This window comes from Anser brachyrhynchus (genome assembly GCF_964034855.1).
Source record: "Anser brachyrhynchus genome assembly, chromosome: 1".
NCBI classification, from domain to species: Eukaryota; Metazoa; Chordata; class Aves; order Anseriformes; family Anatidae; genus Anser; species Anser brachyrhynchus.
Window position 1 is genome coordinate 120,784,091 of NC_137694.1, and position 27,157 is coordinate 120,811,247.

Sequence of the window (27,157 nt, forward strand, 5' to 3'; positions counted from 1 at the left end):
AGTAATTCTCCCTGCTGCCTGTTGCATAATACAGGAAGTCAGTTCTACCTGCCCTGTTTTGTGAGCTTCCAAAAAGCAAATTTTCTGGGTGTTTTGTGGTGGAGACATATTTCTGTTGTAGAATATCGAGACTATTTCTTAGAATAGTATTTTCAAGATACTTTTTCTTTTCAAGAGAAGCAGTGAACAACTACTTTATACCTCTAAAGATCAGTTTCTAGCCAAACCACTTGCTCCAGGTTAGAACAGCTAGATGCCAGGATGCAGTAACAGTACTGTGCTTCACCAAAGCTTTTTCTACTTGCAACTTGATGAACCAGTGTCCATGATGCTCTAACCCCAGGTGATAATCGGGCACTGTATGAGAACTATGAAGACTCTAGAGATAGAATTCAGAGAGAACTGTTTCTGAATGGCCGTCTTTCCTAAATTAGGTAATAGAATCTGCAGGAAATACCTGTGATAACTTTGACAACACAATGGGTAAAGAAATAATGCCAAGTCACTGTCTCATAAGGCAGATAGGTCTAACTGACAAATAATATAGATCTGCTTCAATGAGAAGAAAGGTACTCAATTCATCTTCCCATCTTCTTAAAAGCAATTTGGTATTATTCTTAAAAAGTCATTCTACTAATTGTGAAAGAAGTTTCATGTACTAGTAATGACTGCAGAAGACTATTGTAAGCATTCTGGCTGTTCTTTGTTTATTTGTCTGGCTGTTTGTTTTTTTTTTAATGTGGTAAGAACCCATAGTTTTCAGCCTTTCAGAGATGTCAATACCAAAGGAACTGTGAATAGTCACAGCCATCCTTTCTTAGATAGTCTTATGGGAATGCAGGAAAAATGAGGTTATGCATACAGCCCGGAATACCACTGCTCCTTTGCACACACTGGGAACATGCAATTACAGTAGGATCCACAAGTACCACAACAGAACCACATTTGGTGCAGATTTTGTTACTGTTACTCTGAAGAAGAGTCTTCTACTTTTGTCCCTGGCGTTACAACCTGTCCTGCACAATTGTATGTGTACATATTTTTATAGTAAATTGATGTGCAGGGTGATGTTCATCTCACCTAATTAGCTGAGGCTACTTGGAAGTTCGTTGGCAACAAGCAATGTTTTCTAACAAAGTTTACTTTATGGAGCCTTCAAAGTCAGTCAAATTGGTCAATTTCATGTTTGTTTTTTTTTTTTATAGTTTCCTAATATTTATACATTTTTCTAATTTTTATATTTATAGTCTGTCTGTAACTGCTAGAGATCATTTGAAATCTCAGCTTTAGATTGTATGACTGCATAACAACTCACTTAAGGCCTTTCTCATCAATGCTGAGGCTAAAATGGGTGCATTTTCAATGATGAAGAGAGATGAAATGGTATTTCTAGAGGATACATAGTCTAACCATAAACATGAGTGCATTTACACCTTATTGCTTTTTTTTGTTTTGTTTGTTTGTTTTTTCTCAAAGGCTAGAAATTAGCTTAAATAGAATAGGCTTTTTTTAGGGGCAGGGGTTCTGCAAAAATGGGCTATTTTTATTTTATACAGTATCTTTACCTGAATTTAAAACTCTTCTGAAAGTTATTGTTACGCTTTGAACCAAGTGTCTCTAGTAGAGTTTAGGAATTCACAAAAATGCCTATAGAATTATTCTGTCACTATTTTAAATAATAATATGCTGTCAGTCTATTGCTACTATGCCTTCTTCTCATGCAAGTGCATGTTATTTGTAAATGTGTGATGACATGGAAGGACATGGTAGTAGATAGACCACAAGATTGTAGATTAAAAGAAAAAAAAAACTGATTTTTGAGAGGTTATCAAGTCACTGTCATAACTTGCCACCAAATTTGTTAAGGATGTTCTTGGAAACTTTCTGTTACAGCCATCTATTGGTTGCATTACAGCCAGTGCAACCAACAGGCAGGAGAAACAAGAGCTAATGTTTAATGTTCTGGAATTTCCAGATATTCAAAAGATTGTTCAGTTGCAAATGTTAAGGAAATAGTAACTTTTATTTCTCTTTGAAAGGCCACAAAGTATTCCACAAAATCAAATTCCCAGAGTAAATAATACTGTCAAATAAAAAGTCCAAAGCGTTTGGTGATTGGTGAAGTAATAATAGAACTTAGAGCATGCTTCTATTCGGTTGTGGTTTTGGCTCCGGTTTTTGTGGTTATGAGCACCTTCAAGCAGTATTACGAGACTCCAGGATATCTAAGCCTTTGAATTGAATCTTCTCACATGTTTTCCTTAAAGTCGACACTGCAAATACGTAGAAAGGGCTTTGAGCCTAGAAAGCAAAGTTTTGCTAGAAAACAATTAATTTAAACTCTGAGTTTGACAAGAATAGAAATAGAAGGGAATTCTAGTAAATTATTTTCTGTCAACTGTATCCTGGAAAGTCAAGCACTTTCCTTCGTCTTGAGAGTCTTATAAGTTCATCAACCTTCAATTGACGTACAGAAAATGTTAAAAGAAACTCAGCACAGTCGCTTTTTGGTCCCTTTTTGAGTTCTTCCATGCCATTGAGGCTTAGTTGTGCATCTCTTTGTGCTCTTACCAGCAGATTCCGGGTTCCTGTATTTCCTCAGGTTTCCTGCTGTGTCTCCAAGTGTGCAAGATGTGGTGCAGGCAGGGGAGTATAGAAGGTTCCTTTAACCAAAGCATGCTTATTCACTGTCAGAGATGGAGCTGTTTTTTCTCTTCTTCAGCACACTAGCTCCAATGTACAGCAACTACAATGAGGCAAACAAAGTCTTACTCCTTGCTATCCAGCCACCGCTTTTTTAAAGAAACGTAACCTACGTTAATAAATCAGTTGCAAATAAGTAGTCAGACACATTTAATGACAGAGGATTAGCAAGTCTTCTTATTGCTTATGACCAATGAGTTGTGAGCAAGTAGAATACTGTAGTTCTTAACCATGGTATCCAAAGAACTGAGAAGACAATCTGAGGTTAAGACTTTTACTAAATGTGATACAAGACTTTCTGGATTTGTAACTTACTCATCACAAGTCTTGTTTAGTAGTTTTTTTGTACTTAATTAAGATTCAATTTTTTTAAGGTTTTCAGAGAAGTAACTGAATTAACTTGACTCCTTGTGTGGTTGGGGGGGGTGGTTTTTTATTGTTATTAATTGTTATTATTATTTATTCTGAAAATACAGTAGGTTACAAAAACACCTAAGGGATGATAAGAATTGATCTTATATAATCAGGTGGAATTTCAAGAAATACAGTAATTTTTTTAGAATTTCATATATATTGTCTGACTGTCTTAACTAGGACACTGGCAAGTGAGTAAGAAGCAGACAAAATGCATTAAGGAGAAATTACTGAAGTGCAGAATGTGTAGAATTCTGTATCCAGAGTTAAGAATTTATTTATGAGAGAACATTCTGCAGTTGACTGTCAAAAACTGGCGTTTTTACAGGCTAACACTGAATAATAAGATACCAGTTGCTTATACCGTGGTGGAAAATCTGAAGACATGAGCTGTAGGTGTTTAGGTAAGCCAATGTTAGCATTCTAGTAATGCGAGCAAGTGGCAGCCTCCATCAATACCTGATTTTTAAAACAAGGTGTTCCACAAGGAATCTGTATGGGCTGTTTTACTGTGATTTATGTTGTGTTTCTCTGTCCTTCCCAGCTATGAGTTGAACTTTCCTCATGGATTTCCACCTTCCACAATGCCTCCTGGTTTTCCCTTATGTCTCCATATCCCTCATTTCTCCTTTCACCCTTACCCATATAAAAATCATCCCATCTTCCAATGACCCAAAACAATCCATTGTTCTCAAAAGACAGCAAGTGCTATAGCTGGTTTTGAGATAACCAGGCAAGCAGAACAAACAGAAAAAAAAAATCCAAGCTAACCTTACAGCCTTTTATTCCTACGCTAGAGGACAAAGCAGTCAGGTCTTTCTTTGTCTTCCCTCCTTTATCCAGATGATGATTTTAAAAAGAATTTTGAATGCATTGTTTCTTTCAAATTTCTACCAATTTTGGATGTGTATTTGAAATGGGCCAACAGTTCAAAAAGTGAAGAAAGGGAAGGTTGAAATAAAAATGGTAAGGACAGGCGGTTGGGCAGATAACCCAAGTGACTTCGTAAGACATCGTTGGAAACCAGACTAAGTACAAACAAGCAAAACTTAATAAATACCTGAGAGAGGTTTTAACCTCCCTTCAGTTAAACCATTTAATATGAATAATTACATATGGGCACTGTTGATATTCATGAAGTTTGTTCAGTGTGTTTTCCTATAAAACTCTGGCTTTTTTAAATTTCTGCTCCAGTTATACAAGATGAGGTAAAAGTTTCCTTTTCCAAAGTTCAGTTTGCCATGAGTCTTTGCTCTGTCGATTTTTAATTTTTTTTTCCCCTCCTATTTATTGCCCCATAGGAGCAGTCTCACAGGTGCTCGACAGCCTGGAGGAAATTCATGCACTTACAGATTGCAGTGAAAAAGACTTAGATTTTCTTCACAGTGTTTTCCAGGATCAGCATCTTCACACGCTACTAGATGTAAGTTTTCTGAGATAAACAGTTTGAATACGTTTTTGTACCTGTTGTTCATTAGCCAGAATTTGGTTTCATCCTGCATATATTCTCTTGTTGTTTCATAGCAAAAGTTAATTTATTTAGATGTGGGATGTAACAAACAACTAGCATTTGACAAAAGAAGTACATTTTTGTATTATACATGCAGAATATTTTAGAAAAATTAGAGTTAATTTAATCATATGTAAATGATTCATGCTTTGGTTTGAATTAGTTGCTGTACTTTAAAATAATTTATCATAATAAGCTTTTTTCATGTGATAAGTGCTGGATTTTAATTTTTATTTTAAATCCAAAATGTAATTTTATAACTCTGCAGATTGACTTCTTTTTATTATTATTTTTAAGTAGTAATCCTAGACAAATTCTATGGATATTCTTGAAAAGATGAAAAATATGACATTTTTTCTGTGACTTAAACAAAGTGTGTGATAGCCACAGTCATCTATATCAACATTAGCTTGTGGTTCATGAGAGCCATTAATACATAAGACAACAGCTGATGTTCCACAAAAAAGCATGCAAAAATCACAGAGTTGAAAGATACAGGTTAGTGCCTCGTGATACGGCATAATCAAGATCTGGTTTCCATTTCTTCACTGGCTATCTTTAAACATAGTTCGCCATCTGACTACATGTCCAGATGAACTGTGACGTCAGATAATTCATAGATTTTTCTTCCAAAAAAATTGACATGCTCCATTTTGCAAAAATAATTATGAAAATCAAGGAGTGTGGTATTTGAAAAATGCTCGCATATGACTTAAGACTTCTGTGACTTAAGAACTTCCTGTTTTCAAAGTTGCCTCCTAGCTTGTCACATGCAAAAATACCATTTATATTTCTCAATGGTTTGTAACCAAGCAGGCCTAACAAACAGATACATTGTGCTTCCTCCAAAATTGTGTGAGTTTGGGAAAACACACATTCAACTTTGAGGTAGAAGTGTTTGCTGAACTTTAGCTCTTGGTCACAACAGGGACCTTTAGCATCACTGCAAGCTTACAGTTCATCCCTCTTATTTAGTTCCAAAACCTTCTTGGAAGGACAAATTCGGATGCAAATCATGTTTCATTGGCTTCTGTGTCTACACAGTATTAGGATCTAATGTAAAGGTCAAAAAGTAGTGTGGTGGTTCTACCCTGCTGGGCTGCTAAACTCCACCACAACCACTCTCTCATTCCCCTTCTTCAGAAGAAGAGGGGAAAAAGAAAGTATGCTGGAAAGAAAAAAAAAAAGACTCTTGGGTTGAGATAAGGTTAGTTTAATTAAAGGAAAAAGAAAGAAAGAAAAAAAAAAACAAACAAGCAAAGGCCACGCAGAAGCACAGAGGGAAGAAAAAAATTATTCTCTGCTTCCCATCAACAAGCGATGTTCAGCCACGTCCCAGGAAGCAGTGCCTCAGTATGTGTAGCAGCTGTTTGGGAGGACAGACATCATCACGAGGCCCCTCCCCCTCTCCTTCCCTTTTCCCACCTTTTATTGCTGAGTGTGACACCACAAGGTATGGAATATCCCTTTGGTCGGTTTAGGGCAGCTGCCTTGGTGATGTCCCCTCCCCACGTCTTGCCCACCCCCAGCCTGCTGGCTCGGGTGTGTGTGTGTGTGGAGGGAGTCTTGATGCTGTGCCAGCACTGCTCAGCAATAGACAAAACATTGGTGTGATACCAGCGCTGCTCTAGCTGCGAGTGCAGAGCACAGCACTGTATGGGCAGCTGCAGGGAAAGTTAACTCCATCCCAGCCAGACCCAGTACAATCAGCTGAAAAACTTTCCCAGATTTGATTCCAGGGTATACGGATATTTCATGTTGAAGACAGATGACTTGCTTTCAGGCAAGACTATGCTTTTTTCTAAAGGAACCTACACATTCCACCAAGAAAACACTCAGATGAAGGAAACAAATCCACAGAGGCCTAGGCTATGTCTACATTAGCATATTACAACACAAGATAGCAAATCTGTAGAGCAAAAAATTTGACCCTGAGGACCCAATGTCAACAATTATTTGTATTTTGAGGGCTTTCCTTTTAGGTTAGTTATACTGCAGTCCTGTGGACTGAATAACCACTGGTGGGTGAACAACATCTATTTTAGTGCCATTTGAAAGTAAGAATGCTCTGGTAACACTCTACTGTGAAAACCAAAGAATGGTAGGTGGGAATAATCCCTGGAAGTGTTCAAGACCAGGTTGGATGGGGCCTTGGGCAACTTGATCTTGGAGGTGGCATCCCTGCCCATGGCAGGGGGGTTGGAACCAGATGATTTGAGGTCTATTCCAACCCAAACTGTTCTATGACTGATTCTATGACTATTATGTCATCATACAACTTCTTTTTTTTTTTTTTGTGAACTAGATGGCATTAGTTGAAGTATTTTGCTGCATGATAGGTCTTTTAGGCATTAACTCATGCTTCTGCAATGTTTTTACTTTTTTCTGTTCTTTACGGTAGCAGTCTGTTCATAGTATTTCAGTAATGATAATATTTCTCTAATGGTCTGCTGTAGCCTATTAAACCGGAAAAAAATGAAGTGAATTTATGTCATGTTTGCCATTCTTTTTAAGTCATGGTCATTCTCTTAGAAAGGGATACTTCTAAATGCACTCTCTAACAACATATTTGTGAGAAGAAAACACTATCAAAAAGCATTTTTGTTTTATTGTGCTGTGTGTAAGGACAATGATAGAATCTTCCCAAAGATATTCTGAAGAGAATAATACAAAATAAAATTCTAGCAGATTCTAGTGTTATGAAAGGCACATATGAAAGACTGAAGCCAGTTAAAGGCTGTTATTTGAAAGGGTAGGTTCTACATTTCAGAAACTTGAATGAGGGAGCTTTTTTGTTTATGCATTAATATAATGCTAGTTTCTCTCAGAACTTTGAAGAGCTCCTGAGTTGTACTTAATGAAGTTCTTTTGGGGAAACCGCTTATTCCTCTCCAGTATTTGGGGTTAATGAAGTCACCAGAACAAGTCACCTATAAAATATTACATTCCACTAAGTAGGAATTTTGTAATCTGTCATTAACTTGTCACTTTGCATTAAAAACTGCTGTTCCTCTTTCTTGGCCTTTTTCCACAGTTAAATTTGTTCTCATGTTCTTACTCTTTCTCAAGAGTTATCCTTATTTTTAGATTAGGCACATGATTATAGATCATTCCTGCTGCTGAAATACCTTCTTTTGCTTCTGAACTAACTTATTTTCTGAGAGGAAATAAAAGGATAGTCTCTGTGTTAAGAGTGCAAACTTGCTGGTTTTTTTTCAGATTGTATAGATCACAAAATAGATGATGTCTTCTGAACAGGCACCTCTGAGGGCCACAGAAAGCAGGGTTCTTAGCATCCCATTGATAGTTCTTAGTTGATTCATTTCTGTATGTCTACTTAGATAACTGTCTTAAGTCTCTTTCCACTTGTGTGACAAAGCTGTTCAAAACAAGGGGGAAAAGGTGACAATTGCTTATAAAATAATTTATATTCACTCTAGGCCCAATACTGCAATATATCAGCATGTCCTCGTGTGAGCTTATTGAATAGTTTCAATTTTACAGAAACTATTGGGGGGTTGTTTGTTTGTTTTACTGTACAGAAGTTAAAGAATTCAGTATTAAAATCTCAACTTTGTTTACCGAGGAAAGTAAAGAAAAGACCCTTCTAGAAACAAGCATTTGGAAATATTCATTATGTAAATATATATGTATATACATATTGTTTAATAATAGATATTTATAATGTAAAAGAGTAACTTTGGGTTGGACAGGTATTTTTTCTCAGTTCTTTTAGAAATGTGGTGATCATAATTCCAGTGAATACTGTAGGACATTCCTGTTTGGGACTTAGAAATTTCTGGGTTTGTGACTATATAAAACCTTATAGATTGTTTCATTCTGGATTCTGGTATCCAGTTTAGATCATAAAGAATGTAAAGAAGTTAAGTAAAGGATATAAATAACTTTATGGAAAAAGGGAGGTAAATTTAAGTAGTGAAACAGCCTTTTATTACCACTGACAGGTTTTTAGAAACCTTGTGAAATGATTAAGATTTTTTAATTGACTTTCATGAAAAAGATCCTGGGAGGCATTGCTGTCTTTTGTCAGTGGTACTGATCAAGGAGTTGGAAACAAATGTAAGGAGATTACTAATTTTGGAGACATTAGTGTTTGGCTGTTTTCTGTATCGTAACAAAAGATTTTACTTCAATGATTATCTGTTTTGAAAAGTATACTGGGCTTCAAAGGCTGTGCCTAATGGGGAAGATCTTAACAATTGTGTTTGATCTCTATCAATATATCAAAGGAAGCCAGGTTTGCTAAAAAGTAAAACTAGAAGCTGCTATTTTACACAGCTGCCTACATAGAAGGAGACGAGAGAAAACTTTCTCCTATTGAGTCAAGTAGTTTGGTCACCTCTCCAGGGACAGTTTCTGTGGGTGATTCTGAATGCAGATGTCGTTCGATTTACAAGTGAGATTTTTGCTCAGCGGGAGAACAATATCAGCTTTTGTGTGACTGGGGCCTCTCTGTGCTTTGTCCGTGTCTGTCCTCAGTCAGATAGCATGCTCTAGGCTGATATCTTTTGGCCGTTAACTTAAGAAGTTTGTTGCATTATTTTCATAGACAGATTATTTGAGGTAAGTGTTGCTATTTCTGTAAATGTGTCTGAAATAGAAACAGGATGAGTTTTGAGGAAATTTTATTTTACCTTTTGCTGATGTAATACACTGCACGTGTATAGTTTTACCTAAATGAGATGAAGTAATTTTTGGAGTAGCTATCTGAAACATATCTGTATGTTTAGCTACTTCTTCCCTTTACAGTTTAATTTATATTCAAAGTGCATATATTTATTAAAATGTACTGATTTTTCAAGAGAATCTCGTTTTTATGTCTGTTTTCCTTGGCTGCTAATGGTAACGCTTCAAAGGAACATGCATACATGCACATTTCAGAGTTCCCTTAATATTTCTTTTGAACTCAGTCATCCAAACAGATTCGGTCCTGAAGTCCAGACTTTTAAGGAAACATATTTTCTCTTTTGCTAAAAAGAATGTTGTTGGGTCCTCGGTTTAGTATCTTACATGGTTGGCTAAAACTTTCAACTGGATTTATTTTGTTTTGCTCTGTTTACCCTCCCAGTGTTGGACGTTGGCAGGACATTTGAATGTCTTTTATTATAGTATCAGCTATTCAGCAGTGTCAGTCATGATTGACATTTTAGTTCTCCATTTGAAAATGTTCAAAACTTTTCACCCATTTATCCCTGCTTTGCTCTTTTCTGAGCAAATTTGACAAATCTGTTGTACACTTTGATAAAAGCAAATCAAGAGACATTTTTATTTCTATTTTCACAAAGCTTTCATTTCCCTTTTCCTTTCATTTCTTTTAAACCGTTAATAGACTGGTGGAATATCTGTATGTGATACAGAAAAGAAAACAAACACAGCAGTTCAGTATAAAAAGCTTAAATATTTTTGTTAATTGTCTCATTTTTCCTTATTTTCATTTGCATAAGTATGATTTCCTATGTGTAGCACATAGTGTGGTTCAAGTTTTTTTGACCAACGTTTGTCCTTACCCTCTTGAATACTGATTATGCTAAAACTAGTAAGTGGAACATGTTTCAGTGAAACATGAATGCATTTCTTTCCCAAATATAAATCAGAAAGTGTATGTGTACTAGATGTCTTGCCAAATTCCCTCAGAGCATGTTATGCTTAGACAAAATAAATCTTTCTCATTTCTAAATCACCTTGTTTTCCTATTTTTAATTATCCTTTAATTGATATGTTTGTAAGACAAAAGCAAATGGAAAATAATTGTTTAAAAAAAAATTGAAAGAAAGAAACTATGTTGGCAGGATAGCACCTTGCTATTTGGGGAACCAAATCTGGCTTTTCTCCCAGACCAGCAGAGGCAGCATGCTCTGCCCCAGAGAGTGGGAGGGACCGTCTCCCACTGCAATGGAAACTCCTTTCCCAAGTAGTATACAAGGAACAGCGACCAAGCCTTAGAGAGAACTGTTGGAAGAATTCTTTCAGCAGGTGGACTGGATCATCCTCATCACCAGCACAGTATGCTTTTTCTCTAAAAGGTAACTTTCCTGGAAGGCCATATCTGGGGAAAAAAAAAAAAAAAGGCAGAGTCTCTTCTAGAATTTCTTCTGCATTGTTTCATAATCATTCTCTAAAATACCTTTCAGTTTCAACTTCTTTCATGTTCTTGAATTTTATTTTCTCTGTTCCCAGGATATGTAGATCACTCTGGTAGTCAGCATCATCTCATTGTTTTCTTGTTCTTCTTGTTTCTCTGTCTTACAAATTTATATAGAGAATTTGTCTTATATTTAGTCTTCAGAGTAGAAACAATTTTTCTTCTGTGTTTTGTTAATATATAATACTGATGTGTGATGGGATTTCTGAAACACAAGACTGATAATGCAAATAAGAAATAAAATTAACATTTATGTTGATTAAGATTCATTTTTTGAAAAAAATGTATGCATCTATCACTTAATGACAATGCAAAATTCTGGGTTGGATTGCATGGCACTGCAACAGTTGTTTTGTTGCAGTTAGCCTGTTTGCTTTCTAACTAATGTTCTGTCATTTCTGAATATTTTTAAGCATGCTACTGATGAGTTGAATCATCAAGTGAAATACAGCTTAAAAAAAACATACTTTAAATGAGGATAACATTATTTAGCCCATTCCTCTTGACCAAATATCAATTCTTCTGTGTCAATAGTTTGTCATTGTGTCTGTGCACATCAACATTATGTTATTGCAAAAGCATACATCTGTAGTCACTTTTTAGTATGTAGAATCTAAAAATTCTTTGATTACCATGTATTCTTATGGTGGTGGGCCCTGATCTGTCAAAGAACACTAAAGCACGTTCTTCACACTTGTGGAACATTTAATGAACTTCACTAATACTGTTTTAAGATGTAGAGGATCATTTTCATGGTTGACTTTCCACATTTTCTTTAGTTCTTTTTATGTTGAGTGTAGTTCAAATTAGTTTCAATTTATTTTTAACCATAAGGGCTATCTTTTTTTTTTTTTTTCGTGTTAAAACTTCTTAGTCTTGGATGATCTTACTTCTCCAGGAGCTTGGGACTTACTCTAACAACTGGAAAAAATAAGGAATGTGTTGAGTTGGAAGGGATGCTACAGTGCCTGGGATATGGTCCACAAACGTTCAATAATGCTTCTGGTTTGTTGGTGCTGGGAGTTTTCTCCAGACTGGTATTTCTGTCTGCACTTAGACTACATTAGATACCCAAAGGCAGTACAGTAACATCCTAGTAAAATATGTTTCTGTCTTTGAAGTCAGTCAGGCCTCACTGCATCCTGCTTCAGTAATTCAAGTAGTTGTCTGGTGCACATTGACTGTTCTCTGTACTAATGAGCTTGCTGCAGTATATTTTTATTCTCAGTATGTCATTACAAAAGACTTACACGGATAGGGAGAAACAAAAATGGCTGTAACCCCAACATTCACACCTCCCAGTGCAAGATACGCTCAGTGTCACGTAGCAGGTGAGAAGCCATGTTCTTTGTAGACCTTCATTGTAGCCTTACCTAGTTGTATTTGGGTTCTTTGCCTCCCTGGAATGAGGTTGATGGTCATTGATATCCTCTCCTTCAAGATGGTGTTCGAACCCTGAAGGGTTAGTTCAACTGACAGAAATGGGATTGAAGCCTATTTAGGCTTAACCTGAGTCTATAGGTAATGCTGTAGATTACTTGCCCATATTGGAAAGTGGGGGCAAGATGGGGACAAAGGTTATTCTGTAGAAAATATCAAGGTGTGATCCAGGTAACAAGTCTTTTTATAGCCCTTCTTGCGTTGAGGGATTAGTTTTCTACGATGCTGATGTTTACTTTTATCAGCTGCTTGGTGTCCTCATAATCATATTTTCTAAAATTTCCTGGTTTTGTTGCTCTCCACTGAAATCTTCTACATTGTTTGATATTCACCTGAAAGAGTAATGCTCAAAACCAAATAATAATGGAGGAGGATCATCATATAATACTTCTTTAAACTACATAATTACCACTTACGTCTTTCACATCACTACTGCTGGTACTTTCATTGTGTTGATTTTCAGATATTCTGTGCTAGTTTTGGTACTAAGTAAAAGCAGAAATGTTGCATCATCCTAGGTTCGTTTCTTTCAATCTTTCCAAAAGAAGTTAAAAGGTTTACAATGTCAACAAAGAAAAATCTGGGTCGTGATTCAGGAACATAGTTGAGACTAAAAACAAAACAAAACAAAAAGCTAGAGGGACTTGTGGCAGGGAGTTCCTGAAAGAGAAAAAGATTAGATGACATATGGAAGATATCTTGTAGTCTAGAGAGGAGGATTGAAAAGTACACTGGATGTCTACACTGAGCTCATGAGGAGATGGGAGTATGTCTTAGTCTACTTAAATCTAAAACGTTTTTGTCACTACGGTTTTAAAGTGTTGCGTGTATTCATGTAAGGTTATTCAATCCCTGTCTTTGTTTAACACACTTTCCAATTTGGAAGAATGTATGTTGGCCTACATATATGACATATGATGTGGAATTTTGCAACCTCTTCCTCGTCAGCAAGCTATGTGCGTGTATTGTCTGTCATATCTTTTTACATCTGCTGTCAATTCTTGAGAACTGCTGCTTCCACAGTCAGTGGAATTTTTGTGATAGTCATTAATGTAAGTTTGTTTTAAAATATGAGACAAATTACTAGGCTCTGGAGTCCTACTTCATTGTATCAGTGGATTAATCTTAATGATAAAATATATCATGAAATTTAGTGCTGTTAGATACTGGAGTCTGGATTCCTTGTACATGAACAAGGTAAGGTAGTCAGTGGAAAAAAGAAGACACTTCAGATTTTGGGGACACCTGAAATTAAATAGAAGGAAGTAATGACTTGGAAGATTTTGAAGAGTAACGTAATTGATAAGTGTCAGTGCTTCTGTGGCACAAGTAAAGAAAGAAAAAAAGTCACAGTGAATGTAAAGCAAATCAAAAGGAACGAATTAAAAGGGTGGAAAAACACACACACACTGCAGTTTATTTTGTAAAAGTATAGTCCTTTCCTAACTCTTTTACCTCTGAATTTCTGTAGTAATTGAATAGCCTGTGCTGGTTTCTATTGAAAAGGAGTAAGTTCTCTGGTAGAGCTAATTTTTCTTTTTATTTATTTTTAACTAATGTATGCTGAAAGTAAAAAGTTATCCCCTTGCACAGGAATAGATCTTACAAGTCAGATATTACTGGACATCTTGACACCTGACCATGTGATCTGAGCCAGTATAAGCATAAGCATGTCTTTGAATCTGCTGTCAACTCTATAAGTTTAAAAATAAAACTAGATCAAAGATTAATTTAGAAAAAACTGTGAAGATCTTTGGTGTTTTGCAAAGTCTGTAAAGAGCAATGCACCACGTGATACACGTAAGTATTTGCTGTATCATTTCAAAAGCTAAAATTGCTGCTTGTCAAAACTAGCAGTATAAGAATTACAGGTTAAAAAACAGTTACACCCACATACATAAGCACAGTGGATTTAGTGTATGGAACTGCACTGATTTGTATAGGCTCAGTTTCAGGTCAAACCTTGTGTGATTTCTCCACACTTCATGACTGCCTGCAGTTTTGCTAGAGGATTGTAACCTCTTGACAGAATTTAAACTTGGATACGTTTTCACTTTTTTAAGTTTTGATCAAAAGGTTTAGCTACAACAGATACCCCATTTAATTTACAGAGCAGAATGGAAAACCTTTTTAATGTTCTGTACCCTAACCTTCTAGTTCCCCTATTGTTTCCAAGCATACAAAATATGTGAATGCAAGATTGAGATGATAAAATATTGAGTGATAATGTATGTAATGCCACTTGGGATCTTTGCCTCCTGCCAACACTGGCAAAGGCCATATGCTTTCCTTCCAAGTGTTGTGTAATCAAGTCACTACCAGGAGACAGACTCTTTGAATGCAATGAGGATTTCTGTCTGGGTTCCCTTTTACACCATGGGTTACTACAAAGGCAGTGGATATACAGGCCTTTGGCTGTGCACTTCACAGGGGCTAAAGGATGTGTTTCCCCTCTGAAAGGAAGCCTACAAACATTTCAGGGTTCCACCTTAAGACAGGTACCATATCTGTCGCCTTCTGTCTTTACATTCATCCTCAGCAGAATGAACCCTGATCATTTGGCCTTTCCCAAGATGCTGTTCTGGCAGCTCAGTAGGACCACATCTGGCAGGCAGTTCTCATGTCTAGCACGCTGAAGGGTCAAGGAATTTTATTCTAGCAGTTCTTGAAATAGACTGGGTTAATAGGTTTCCTTCTTCTCCAAACAGTGAGGCATTAACCACTAAGAAATATGTAGTATCCTCTGCATGTTTCAGAAATATCATCATTAACAAGCTGTAAACATTTATTAAATGTTTTCCAATTGGCATTTAGCTTCATTACTGTCAAGTTTGCATGGTCAGAATTTCAGTTTTTGTGTACGTTATATAATGAAATTTGTCATTTTGACTCTGTAAAGGATGTTTGCCAGTTGTCTGCAGTGGGAATCAAAATAATATGCAGAGAGACGTGTTTTGCTGAGTTCAGTTGTGTCCTCTCCCATCTCCTCCCCTCAAAAGTTAAGTTCTTGATTTAGAATAAAACAGGTGAAGAAGTCCAAATGTGGAGTGATCCCTCAGAGTAGAAGTTGAAATTGCATGTGGTTGATTGAGTTTACATGGCACTGTTTTCTCTTACCTGTTATTGTAGGTAAAGTTATAAGAAAATCTGCTTTTATGTTAATTTTGACACAGGTAGCAGCAACTGTAACTCTGTTCTAAAAGTAGCATTGTGTAAAAGATAATTTGTGTTGCATTAATGTGAATATGTAGAAAGAAATTGAATATTTCCAATTGGCATGATTTCCGTCAGTGTTAGTAGAAGCGTGAGTGCCTCAAATTCCAAGCTGCAATGAGAGCACCTGTCAGGTCTGTGGCGTGACATGTGCAGAAGCCAGCCTTTCTGTCTGGACAAAATTCATGGACTGCTTCAAACTGGCTTGTTCTGTGGATGCTGTGTTAGGAAACCTTCATTTCAGCCAGTACTCTGCTTTGTTCAAGTACTTTTGGTCACTGTTTTACAGCACTGCATTTCACTGTGTAAGTTGTTTGAATACAAAGGTTGATTGTACTCCTGTTTTACAGTAAGTGTATCACAGGGATAAAAGTTCAAAGCTATGTGGGGCTGTAACTTGTAATGCTCTAGCAGTCACATAGTCAAATGTGCTTTGGACATTCATACAGGATGGGGCTGTAACATGTGCTGAAGAACTGTGCTGGGAAATGAATGTTACATCACTGGTGTTAAGGCACAGTGAACTTCAGGCACAGTCCATAACAGTGGAAAACGAGGAACAAACTGCCTTCAAACAGAAGTTAAAGCTAAAGCCCTGCCAACTGTGACCTTGTTATTTAGTGTGTTTGCCAGTGGGATTTGTTACCTTCCAGGAAATGTTTCTGTGAGGGTCTGGAATCACAAGGAAGCAGACTTCCATTGGGAGCTTATGACATTTTGCATGGAAAAGGAGATGCTGAAACAGAACTAAAAGAGGAAAGAATAAAGCGATCTATCCATTATGTAACTGGGAATTTGACATGTTAGCATTTACTTGATATTACTGCTTGCTTCATTCAGTAGGTCACAGATTTCTTTCAGACCTGCAGTCCATGAAACCTCTGGGGTAAATGGAGTGCCACTGCAGGGATCTCCAAAAGGTAGCAAAGAGCAGCAAGGGTGCTTGTTAGTAAGCCTTGCTGTACAAGGGGCAGCACCTCCACCAAAGAATTCTTGGATAGTACATAAAACTAAAAATGATGGAAAACATTCCTTTAATATCACCGTGTTGCATATGACTACATTGTTCAGAAAGGAAACATCAAATCATAGTACCATAGAGTCATCTAGGTTGGAAAAGACCATCAAGATCATCAAATCCAACTATCAACATGACCTAGTGAGTCAGTAAACCATGGTGCCATGTCCAGATGTCTCTTAAATACCTCCAGGGATGGTGACTCCACCACTTCTCTGGGAAGCCCATTCCAATGCTGGACTACCCTTTACGTGAAGAAATTCTTCCCAATGTTCAAACTAAACCTCCACTGGCACAACTTGAGACCTTCATAGTGCTGCTCTGTTGAAGAAAAGGACATGTTTGGTTATTTAGGAGGCTGTTTTCATCACTTACACTTTGATTCAATGGTAGAAGAGAAAGAAATTCACAACTGTTTGTGATGAGGATTGAAAAGGAGGAACCAGTGTGACCTTGTACTTGGAATTTTTTCCTGGAGTTTGGAAAGCCATGTTTTCTTTCTGAAATTTTCAGTACCTAGCCTCATGACCCTAAGCATCTCTCTTAAATGTGTCTTGAGTTCATAATGTTCTGTGAAGCACCTGGAGTTATGTTGAGTGTCACTACAAGTGCCAAGTGCTACTCTTCAGCATATGAGTATAGCAGCACATATGCAGGGACATTTTAATAACTATTTTTAGTTGTTTCAGTTCAGAGATTTAATATTAAAGGTTGGCAGCCCAGTCTTTGTCCATCTGAGTTATAACATGACTCCTCACAAAATGTGTATTAGTAGTGAAAGATCGTATTTTTTTATGCTCTAGCAGTTCAGTAGCTTTTGTTTTGACAAAACTTTCTCCTTTGCATCACAGAAACTTCCAGATTCTGGATCGATAAAATAAATACTTACTGATTTCACTGCGTGGTCTAACTTTGATTGCATTCAAGATTATATTGGATAGTGAGGCTAAATTTCTGCTACTTGTGATATACCTAAAATTTTGAGTGTGACATTAAACAGGGATTATGTTTGGACAGTATTCTGACTCCTGTTACAGGAAAGGGTTAAAATGGAATTTTTCCATGTCTGAAAAAACAGTCAGAAGAGAAAAGTTTGTTGTTTTGTCTCGCCTGCCTGATTGTGGATTAGGCTTCTGCGCTGTCTGCTTTTAAGCATCAGAAGAAACGAACTCCCCTTCTACAGACAGAAGACAAAATGTCTCAACTCATACGAAGAAAGCTGGTGAACTGATAGTGTCACTGCTTGACTGGTTGTGGGTATGCATAGCATTTGTGTTCTAGCATGCAAAGTTTAAAGTAAAGCTTGTCTTTTTAAGAAGCAGTTCTGTTCTGTTAATTAACTATAATATCAATTTATGTTTTTATATCAAGATTCATTAATATATCGGTTGTGACTGTTAAGCTCTTCTAGAGCAAGCTCTTAATTTTGATAATTTTCTGGGTAGCAAATGCAGAAAACTTGTGTTGAGGAGTCAGACTGAGAGGCCAAGTATTCAAAAGCCTAGAAATTCCAAAGGTTACATTTTCTGTGACATTTTACAATTATGTTGTTCGTTTTCTGTTTAATGCCATACATTATGTTTTGTAAAAGAGTACTGAATACTTAACATTTAGGGAGTAATAAAATAGTAAAGAGGAAAAGTACAACTTTACTGAGTTAATTTTGCCTCTTTTTTGTCCTCTAAGTTGCTATAACAGATGGGAGCGGTTAAGGTTAATTTTTTCTGAAGATTTTCATTGAGCTTTCTGTTATTTTTGGTATTGGAAATACTGGAAGAAATGGAGTGAACCAAATATGATAATCAGCTAGAGCTAGAAAGCAAAAGTACGAATGAATCAAAAAGGAATTACAAGTGAAAATAAACTATATCAAGAGTGTTAAACATAATCTACATTTTAAGTATGGAATTTTGCTGGTATTAGATTATTTCTAAGAGCTGTGTTAATCTCAGTTGTGACTTCCAATACTTGTAGCATGTGAAAGGATGCTTTTGTGCCTTAGTCTCTAAAAGTCCCTTTTCTCCTAAAGAAAAGGAGACTTTGTAGATTCAAGATGCTTCATAATGTATTATTTTTTTCACAGAACACTGTGAAATATATTCATTGATCACATTCAACAATGTGCCCAGCCTTTCATGTATATATAGTTTTAATACAGTCCTTTCAATATCATTGATAAAATTTTGAATTGCCTTCCAGCAAAGCTTGTCTCTGACCATAGGGAAAACCTGAAAAGGTTGACTGTCTAAAGTTTTGAGCCCTCTTCCCCTTTGTTTGAAACTGAATGATTTATATTTTGCAAACTTATATCCTCTGTTTTGACAACACCCACTATAGAACAGATTTTGTCCCAACGAGTGACAATGGAACAATCAGAAGCAGCAAAGTAAATACTCTCTTGTAGGTTTATTGCTAAACAAGCTAACATCCTTTTGCAGTTTTTGGACTTCACATGCTTTAAAAGATATATATCTTGGTTACATGTTCTCATTTTTACTGTGACTGTGAACAGTTAAAATTTTACTTTTGATACAGTCTTGTATGTATTATTTTAAATTCTCATAAGGATGCATTAGAAATGCATAAAGACATGAACCTGGACAAGATGAGTTGTTCATGGGGTATTGCCGTATATGTGTTTCTATTTTCATGCTAACTTTTCTGTAATTTCAGTAATCTTAAGATGCATGTGTAACTTAGAAAAGTGCAGTCAATAATAATTGCTGTGTATAATTAATAATAATGCTGTGTATCATGCATTTTCAACAGCTTCTCCTGCACTTTACACAGTACACAGTTCATACAATTGAAATTTGATGCAGTTTCTTAACAGGTGTATGAACATGAAACTTATTAAATTGGGGTTACTGGAGTTTTGGTGGGTTTTGTTTACTTATTTAGGAAGAGGTTATCTCCTGAACTATAAGCTAGCAGAAAGCTTTACTTTTAAGAACTTCAGCAGTGGTCAATGAAGGCTGTTGAGTACAGCAGTACTTTGGCAGCAGAAGGCAAAGTTGTTGGATGATGATACTGGGCTGTGTATGCCTTGCGGTTTATCTCTCTTCTAAAACTTAATGGTATTTCATGTGACAGAGGCACACGAAGGGACTTCTGTAGCTTGACAATTTCGACCATTGAAGGCCTGGTGTCTGCCAAACAACGGGGCTGTAAGTTCTCAGAGGAAAGCTTTTGAGAACTCGTTGTTGAGCACCCTAAATGTTGGGGATCTTATCAACTTATCCTTTACAGTGTTTTGATTTTATGAAGGTGTTAGATTGTTTGTGTATATTGAACGTTTGTTTCCATCCATGATTTTTTGTATTTGAGTACTGTCCTTTGAAGATAGCTGCAGAATTATGTGTAGTGTTTGTTTAGACTCATAGAGAAATGTTAGTAGGGACCATGGGAGACCAGGGTTGTCCTGTCCTGTCCCCTGCCTTCAGCAAGACTAATCTCATTGTAAGGTCAGGTTACTCAGGGCCTTTTGCAGCTGAATTTTGAGTATTTCCAAGGATAAGAGGTTCCACAGCTTCCCTGGGCAACTTGTCCCAGTGTTTCACCACCTCACTGTGAAAGAAGTTTCTCTAATATCCTAAAAATAGTTATATCTTCTGTCTTATATTTCAAAGAAGTGGTCTGACATAAATAGGTCACAGAGGTGACCATCTTTATATTGTTTGAAATGTAAGCCAAAAGTTTTTTATTTGAAAATAGTGCTTATTACAGTGCCTGTTTATTCTTAAGTGTACATATATTCCTTTAAAACATGCACACTGTTACGTTTGTATGAAAGAGATCCTATACCATCTGTCTCTAATTTGAAATTGAGGACAGCTGATGTGTTTTGTATCATATGATTCTTTCTCTCTAAACACTACTACTAATAATAAAATAACCTGGGAGCTTTGTGATTACCTATTTAAATAAATCAGCATTCTTCTGTCCAATAGAAAATCCTGATAGAATAAGGGTACTCTTTATTGTGAACACTTTTTCTTGGAATAGTTTCTTCTTCTCTTTTTCAAAGACTTAGGCTTTTGTAAATTTCTGCCTTCCGTAGCATTTTCCCATATTTTGAGCTTCATTTAAGCTACATTTTGGAGGGTTTGATGTTTGAATTATTGAGAGAAGTGGAATATGCAGTTTAATTTGATTTAATTTATAGCGGAATGTATGATCTGTAGTATTTATTCAAGATTCATAGGATCACTTCTGGTAGAATATAGTTTCTGTAAATCTGCTGGAAAAGCATGGGAGGTTTGCAGAATCCCTTAACCTCTTGAACTTTCCCATGTCATCCTATAAACTCTGGATGTATGGCACTTTTCAAATGAGGAAATGTTTAAAAATGAAAAGCCAAAACCCCAAGCTGCTAGATCTTGTATATAAAACATCTGTGGGATAGTTTCAACTGTCATCTTCATCACGGTAACATAAGCCGGATATTGTTAGGATTCATCATTACTTTATATAAAGTAGCATATGATTTCAATAGTTTGTTTTCTTGTTATTTCAGCTTTATGACAAAATAAATACAAAATCTTCACCACAAATCAGGAATCCTCCAAGTGATGCTGTACAGAGAGCCAAAGAGGTAATGGCTTTAAAATATGTTTTTGACTTAGAAAGTTTTATTCTTTAAATCATTTAAAATGGAATGTTTCTGTCTTCATTAACGTACTGATATGTATTCTGGCTCATAATCTGAGTTATTTCTGGAATTCTACCATTGTTTACTTAAGTTACATAACATGTTGCATAAACTTGTAGAATTCCATTGTGTCTGTAAGAATTATATATTTAGATATTTATACACACACGTATTACTCGGTTTCATCATTTAACATTTGTGGCAGCAATAGCAGTATTAAAAGCAATACTCATGTTGGGTAAATGCAGTATCTGTTATGTTCAGTATAATTCTCTGCAGCAAAAGTTTGATGTTTATATGAGTTCTGCACAAAACATATATATTTCTTAGTATCAGCTATATAAATTGGAAAAAAAGTATCAGTTACAAGAAGAGCAAACCTAGAGATGCAGTAAAGTTGGCCCATTGTTACAAAACATATATAGACCACAGATTTTCCTATTTGTTATACCTGACATATAGTGTTTTGTTTATTTATTGCAAGTAGTTAAAAAAAATAGTTGTTTTATATATTATCAGTTGTTGGGAGTAAAGTCACAGAAAAAAACTGTTTACAGTGTTATTATAATAGAATGTACAGAAAGACTTCAAAACACTGTCTAATAGCTGAAGTCATACTGATGGAAACCCCAAAGTTCTGTTCTGCAGAATTTTCTAGCAGCTAATCCTGGGAGTTGTTTCCCAAAGCAGAAAACTCTGCTTTCTTTGTCCAAGCAGTTATATGTTGAAAATAAAGGTGAAATTGCCAGGCTGCAGGCAAATGAGTTAAAATTTGCTTCTTCCTCCTTGATAAGCTGAAGTATGGCCCAGATTTTATAAAAACTGGAGCTTGTAGGTGGGATAGCAGATGGACTACCTGCATGTCATGTCTTTAAAAATGTAATTTGTGGAGAGAACATTTTATGAGTATTTTTAATTCTGCTTTTAAAGTGGTTGTTTTAATAAGCTGAGATCATGTGTGAAAGTAGCAATTGGTGGTGGTGGTGTATGTGACCTATAGGTTGGTGCTTTACTTCTGTCTCCATATTTAGCTGTTACAGGAATATTGAAATTGAAACAATTGAAAAAAATTGAAAAATTGAAACAATTGAAAAAAGAGCAACTGTTTCCATCAGATGTCTTCTTTACTGTCACAGAAAGTAAGAAAATTGAAATGAGGTGTTTTATCCTCTTGGATTGGGGTGATAGTCTCCTACACACTTTTCTGTCAAGAATGTTCTTTTATATAGTCTTTAGGAGATACACTGACTGACCAGTGAGGGGTTTCATTTGATTGATTAATAGCTTCCTTTAGAAGAAAGTTACTGTGGGTATCTTTACTGTTTGTTTTGCAGGTATTGGAAGAAATTTCATGTTACCCAGAGAACAATGATGCAAAGGAGCTAAAGCGTATTTTAACACAACCTCATTTCATGGTAAGCAAATGTTAACCCTTGTCTTTAATTTTTTAAACATACTTTTTATATTTAAAATTTTGTTGGATGCAGGATGTCCCTGCTTTATAACAAGTTACTGAAGGTCAGTATTTTAAACTAGTTAAAGGATTTCTTTTGTTTATGCTATGGATGAAGTTCATAACTTCAGAAAACAGTGTTTCCTTCGATCTGTTCTGCACTCATCAGTTGGAAGTAATGAATTGTGAACTTCTCTAACAGAAGAATTATATGCAGGGGGCTTTGTGGAATCTGCTCACCTGAAAGCTGAATTACTGTAAATCCGAATACCTAATTTCCAAGAAAGAATGACCTGAAACCAACCTCATATGCAGGTATAAGAAGAAATCTGGGTAGCTGCATGTCCCAGTAACTTCTTTTGATGGCCAGAGTAGCTCTTGGTACATTTGTATTATTATTTTAGATCAGATCAGGAGTATTTTTTCCAAATGAATCTCCTGAATCACCCTTACAATACTTTGGTTCGTGTCATGTACAGGGCAGGCAAACTAGACTCCTTGCAGGTAAAATTAAAGATTATGAAGATGTACCCCAGAAGCTCAACCAGTGTAACCTAGCAGCTGATAGACGTACAGTCCACAGGGAAAGGTGGAAACTGATCGGAAATTTAAACTCCTGCAATGAGTACAGTGTATACATCAGGTCTAGTCATCGGGCAGCTAGTCTAGCTGCTTTACTCTGTAAATCCATTACTGTTTCATTGCACTAATTGCTAATGCAGACACCATTTTTTTCTGTTGTATTCTGCAACATGCTGATACGTTTTTTCCTGGAGATGATACCGCTCCTGAAGCCTGTAGCAAATCTGGATCAACATTTAACAGGAATACTTGCTCGAAACAAAACATAAAACAAGGTAGAATGGTTCTCACTCATACTGTTAGAAAGATAAACATGGAAAAAACAACCATAGACAATACTCTCTGTTACTTAGCTTCTGTAAATGCAATCTGATATTAATTTTATTTACCTTTATGGCATAATTACCACATAGTATTGCAAAAACATTAGGCAGTGTGGAGAAAGCTTTTTTTTTTTTTAATCTAAACTATTTTGAAAGTAGGCATCAGTAAAAATGATTATGGCATATGAAATTTTAATTATTAAGTCAAGCGACAAGAAAAGTAAGTCAGAAATCATCTTTTATTAGATATCCCAATTTCCACCTCGTATCCTCATAAATTTAAAAGCAGCTGTCAGGCTTGTCTTGCTGCAATTCTATAGAAGGTATTTTTGATAGTGAAAAAGCTGCAATTTCATAACAAATATTTTTGATGAGGAATAATTTCAGTTAGTTAGTCTATGGCAACCCAAGCTAAATTGCTAATAGTTAGTGTCTCGTGTGTTTTCCCCATGTTTCATCCTCTCCCTTGCAGTTGTTCTTACATTCCTCTGATACTGCACACAGTTATTGCACTCTGCTAAACTGGTAGAAAATTACTCCCAACAAAGCAATGATCAGTTTAGCAAGAAGAATTAGAGACAACTGGAATATTGCCAGAGCTAGAACGAGCAAGGGGAGGACTGACACAAACATGTAAACTAGCAGTTAAGTCAGCCTATGTTGCTGTCACCATACCTTTAGGTTGCAGATACCTAAGAGCCTCCAGATGTCAGAGACAATCCCATTCTCTCATTCTACTTCTGCTCCCAGATGCATCTTTTATAAGGTTGCAGGCCTTACAAATTTATTTTTTTTACATGGCATTCTGCCAAACTGCTTCAGAGACAAACCCATTAAAATAGATATTATTATGAAAAGAAGTAACTGTGTAAAACAGTATTGTCAGTCTGCATTCAATGTGTTTGCCAGGCATTATAAAGAACAGTACTCTACTTAGTAAATGATTGAGCTCCGATGCAACACGATGTATTAAGTAAGATCACGTGTGTTAACGCTTGCCTGATAACAGAGTATTTTACAATTATTTGTTATCTAATGTGTATACCTAATTAGAAGACAATGGTGTATCTATCTCATTCTAACCCTATCATCTATCTCATTTACTTACAAGTTTATATGTGTTTACAGTTTAGACTATGTATAGGACTTAACAGAATCAAAGCCAATAAAGTACACGTTTGTCAATGGTGTTATTGGGACTGGAGATGTTCAAGTTCAAAGCTTTTTGTTGTTTTGCTCTTGTGTGCCATATAGGTACAGGAATAAATTATGAATTTATTCTATACATTTTGAACGTTGATTTGAATAAATGTGTGTAAATTTGCATAAAAGTCTTCCAGCAAGTAATTAATTTAAGTGTCATTCACAAGATCATCAAGTATCTTGTTGTGTACAAATTTCAAAGAGCTTTTATTCTATAACACAGCTATCAGTGATTCTGCCAATGCACCAAAGAGCTTTTTCTGTAACAGGTTCTATTATATATGTTCAGTATGTGGCAACAATTGAAATGTTTGCTGTACTAGAAGACTTTTATTTAATTAAATATTAGAAGTCTTTTCTGTCATCTTGTGCCTTCCTACACTGTTCTTTGTAGATAATGATCATTTAATATAGTATAGCAGTTGTTCTCACTAAACTTTTATCTTCAGCAGGATTAATATGTTCTGCAGGGAATAAAGAGACAGGAAAAAATCTAAATGATCAGGACTAACAAAAATGCATGAAAATAAGTGTCTTTAGGTAACGTCTAATAGCAGTCTTTGTATTAAATGTTTTCAATGCTTAAATTGAGGTTAGTGCACTTTAATGTCCGTTTGTGAATTCGTGTAAATTTTTGTTGAAACATTCAGAAGTCATCTAGTATAAGTGTGAAGATTGAAAAATGTTCCAATTACCATATTTTAGTCTTAAATAAGGTATATATTATTGCTAAAGATATAGTTTAAGCAAGGCAAGTATTTGATGTGAAACAAAGATAAGGCACTGAATTACATATGAAATGCAATACTAAGGGTGGAGAGCACAGCAGAGACAGGCAGCTGCGTGAAGTCGAATAAGTAGTTTTAAGTAGATCAAGCTGAGGGAAGTGCAGAAGATTATCCTGTTCTGCTAAAGAGTGTCTGCACACAAAGCCAAGACTGTGCTCCTAGAATGGATGGGTTTTAACAGCCAGAGCTAAGGCCTGATTGCACTTGGATGCTCTGGTCTTACCTGGGGCAACTGCAAACAGCTTTCAGATACTAGAATGAGTATTTGATGTTTAGAAATACAGGATTAAGCTAAATCTGCATGTTTGCTGTAAACCTATGTAGGAGTGTTCACATGAATGTTTATACCCAATTAAATAAAACAAATTAAGAATTGATTTAGTTGGAATGTTTTGACTTGCATTTATGGGCAAGACCTCTAAATGGAAAACATTGCTTAAGTAGTACAGATGAAGGTAGAGGAATTGTTGCAAGTTTGAGCTTGTGGTAGACAAAAAACAGAAAATGCAGATACAGTTCAATGTTTAAATAAAATAGTATTTATGTAGAAGAGCTTGAAACACTGGAAAAACAGGAGTGAATGTGAGCAGAGCATTGCTAGTTTAGGGAATTCTGTTCCATCATTATAATGCTGAATTCCTATCTAGAGTTTGATTTGAGGAAAGGTAACTTAAACTGGTTACGAAGCTGTCTTTTTAACATGGTACACTTCACTAGTGCTATTTTAGGAATAAACTTAGGATTTAATAGAGGCCCAATAAATCCCATTTCTGCCTTGAATTCCACTTCAGAAATACATTTTTTTAACCACTATTTCAGTTTGTTTTGCTTAAACGTTTTAATTGAAGACTAAGATGTTGCAGAATCGTATTTCTCTGCCAAAAACAATTCTAGGTGGTCAATCTCAAGCCTGGCAAGATCGATGGGTTTTGTAAGAGCTGTGAGCTTTTAAATGACAATTAACAAAATGTTAACTATAGTACATATCGACCTAACTGCAATGATGACTGATAAGTCTACTGTATATTCTAAGAACTTAGGTTGGATTTATCAATCCTTCTCTGAGAAGCCCAGCCATTTGATTACAAAGGTGGGAGCTTTCTCTGTTTGATTCTTGGTGAGTTAATACAGGAGTAGTACAAGCATGTTCACATATAAATCGTATTTAGTTTTTGGTCAGAAGCAATTTGTCTGTAATATACTTATTGATAAGAGTTGAATGCAAGTATGAAATGGATATGCTCCAGGGCTCTTAAAGATACCCTGGGGAAAAGTGAAATATAATATCATTAAAAAGTCTGGTACTGTTGAATACTGCTTTTGCAAATGTTTACACTTTGTCCAACTTTCATCTTACAATAATGTGTTACACTTTTAACAGCTATACAGGCTTCATTCATGTCTTCGCCCTAGCTTAGAGTACTTGCACAGTCAGTAATTCTGCTTACCAAATATATTGAAATATATTTAATCAATTATGTATTGTACCATTCTTTGCATCAGGAAAGAAAGCAAAATTAATGAAGCAGTATTTGAGCAGTTTGTTGGTTTAGATTTTAACTTTCATCAAGTATTTTGAACTCAGTGCAGTTGTACTGGGGCCATGCTGTAGGAGAAGGAGAGTATGGAAGTGCTTAAGCTAGTAAACAAACAAACAAAAAAAGTCTTTCATTCAGTACTGATCCACAGTCTGTCT

General features: G+C 35.9%; 1 protein-coding gene across 7 annotated transcripts in view; it reads left to right on the forward strand.

The window, feature by feature from the left end:
- Window positions 1-27,157, forward strand: part of CASK (calcium/calmodulin dependent serine protein kinase) — a 220,388-nt gene that overhangs the window by 155,982 nt on the left and 37,249 nt on the right. For all 7 annotated transcript variants that reach the window (XM_080575458.1, XM_080575460.1, XM_080575461.1 and 4 more), the window contains 3 exons: window positions 4,419-4,540; window positions 20,978-21,055; window positions 22,447-22,527. In XM_080575458.1, the coding sequence (XP_080431584.1) occupies window positions 4,419-4,540; window positions 20,978-21,055; window positions 22,447-22,527 (281 nt within the window). The remainder of the gene's footprint in view (window positions 1-4,418; window positions 4,541-20,977; window positions 21,056-22,446; window positions 22,528-27,157) is intronic.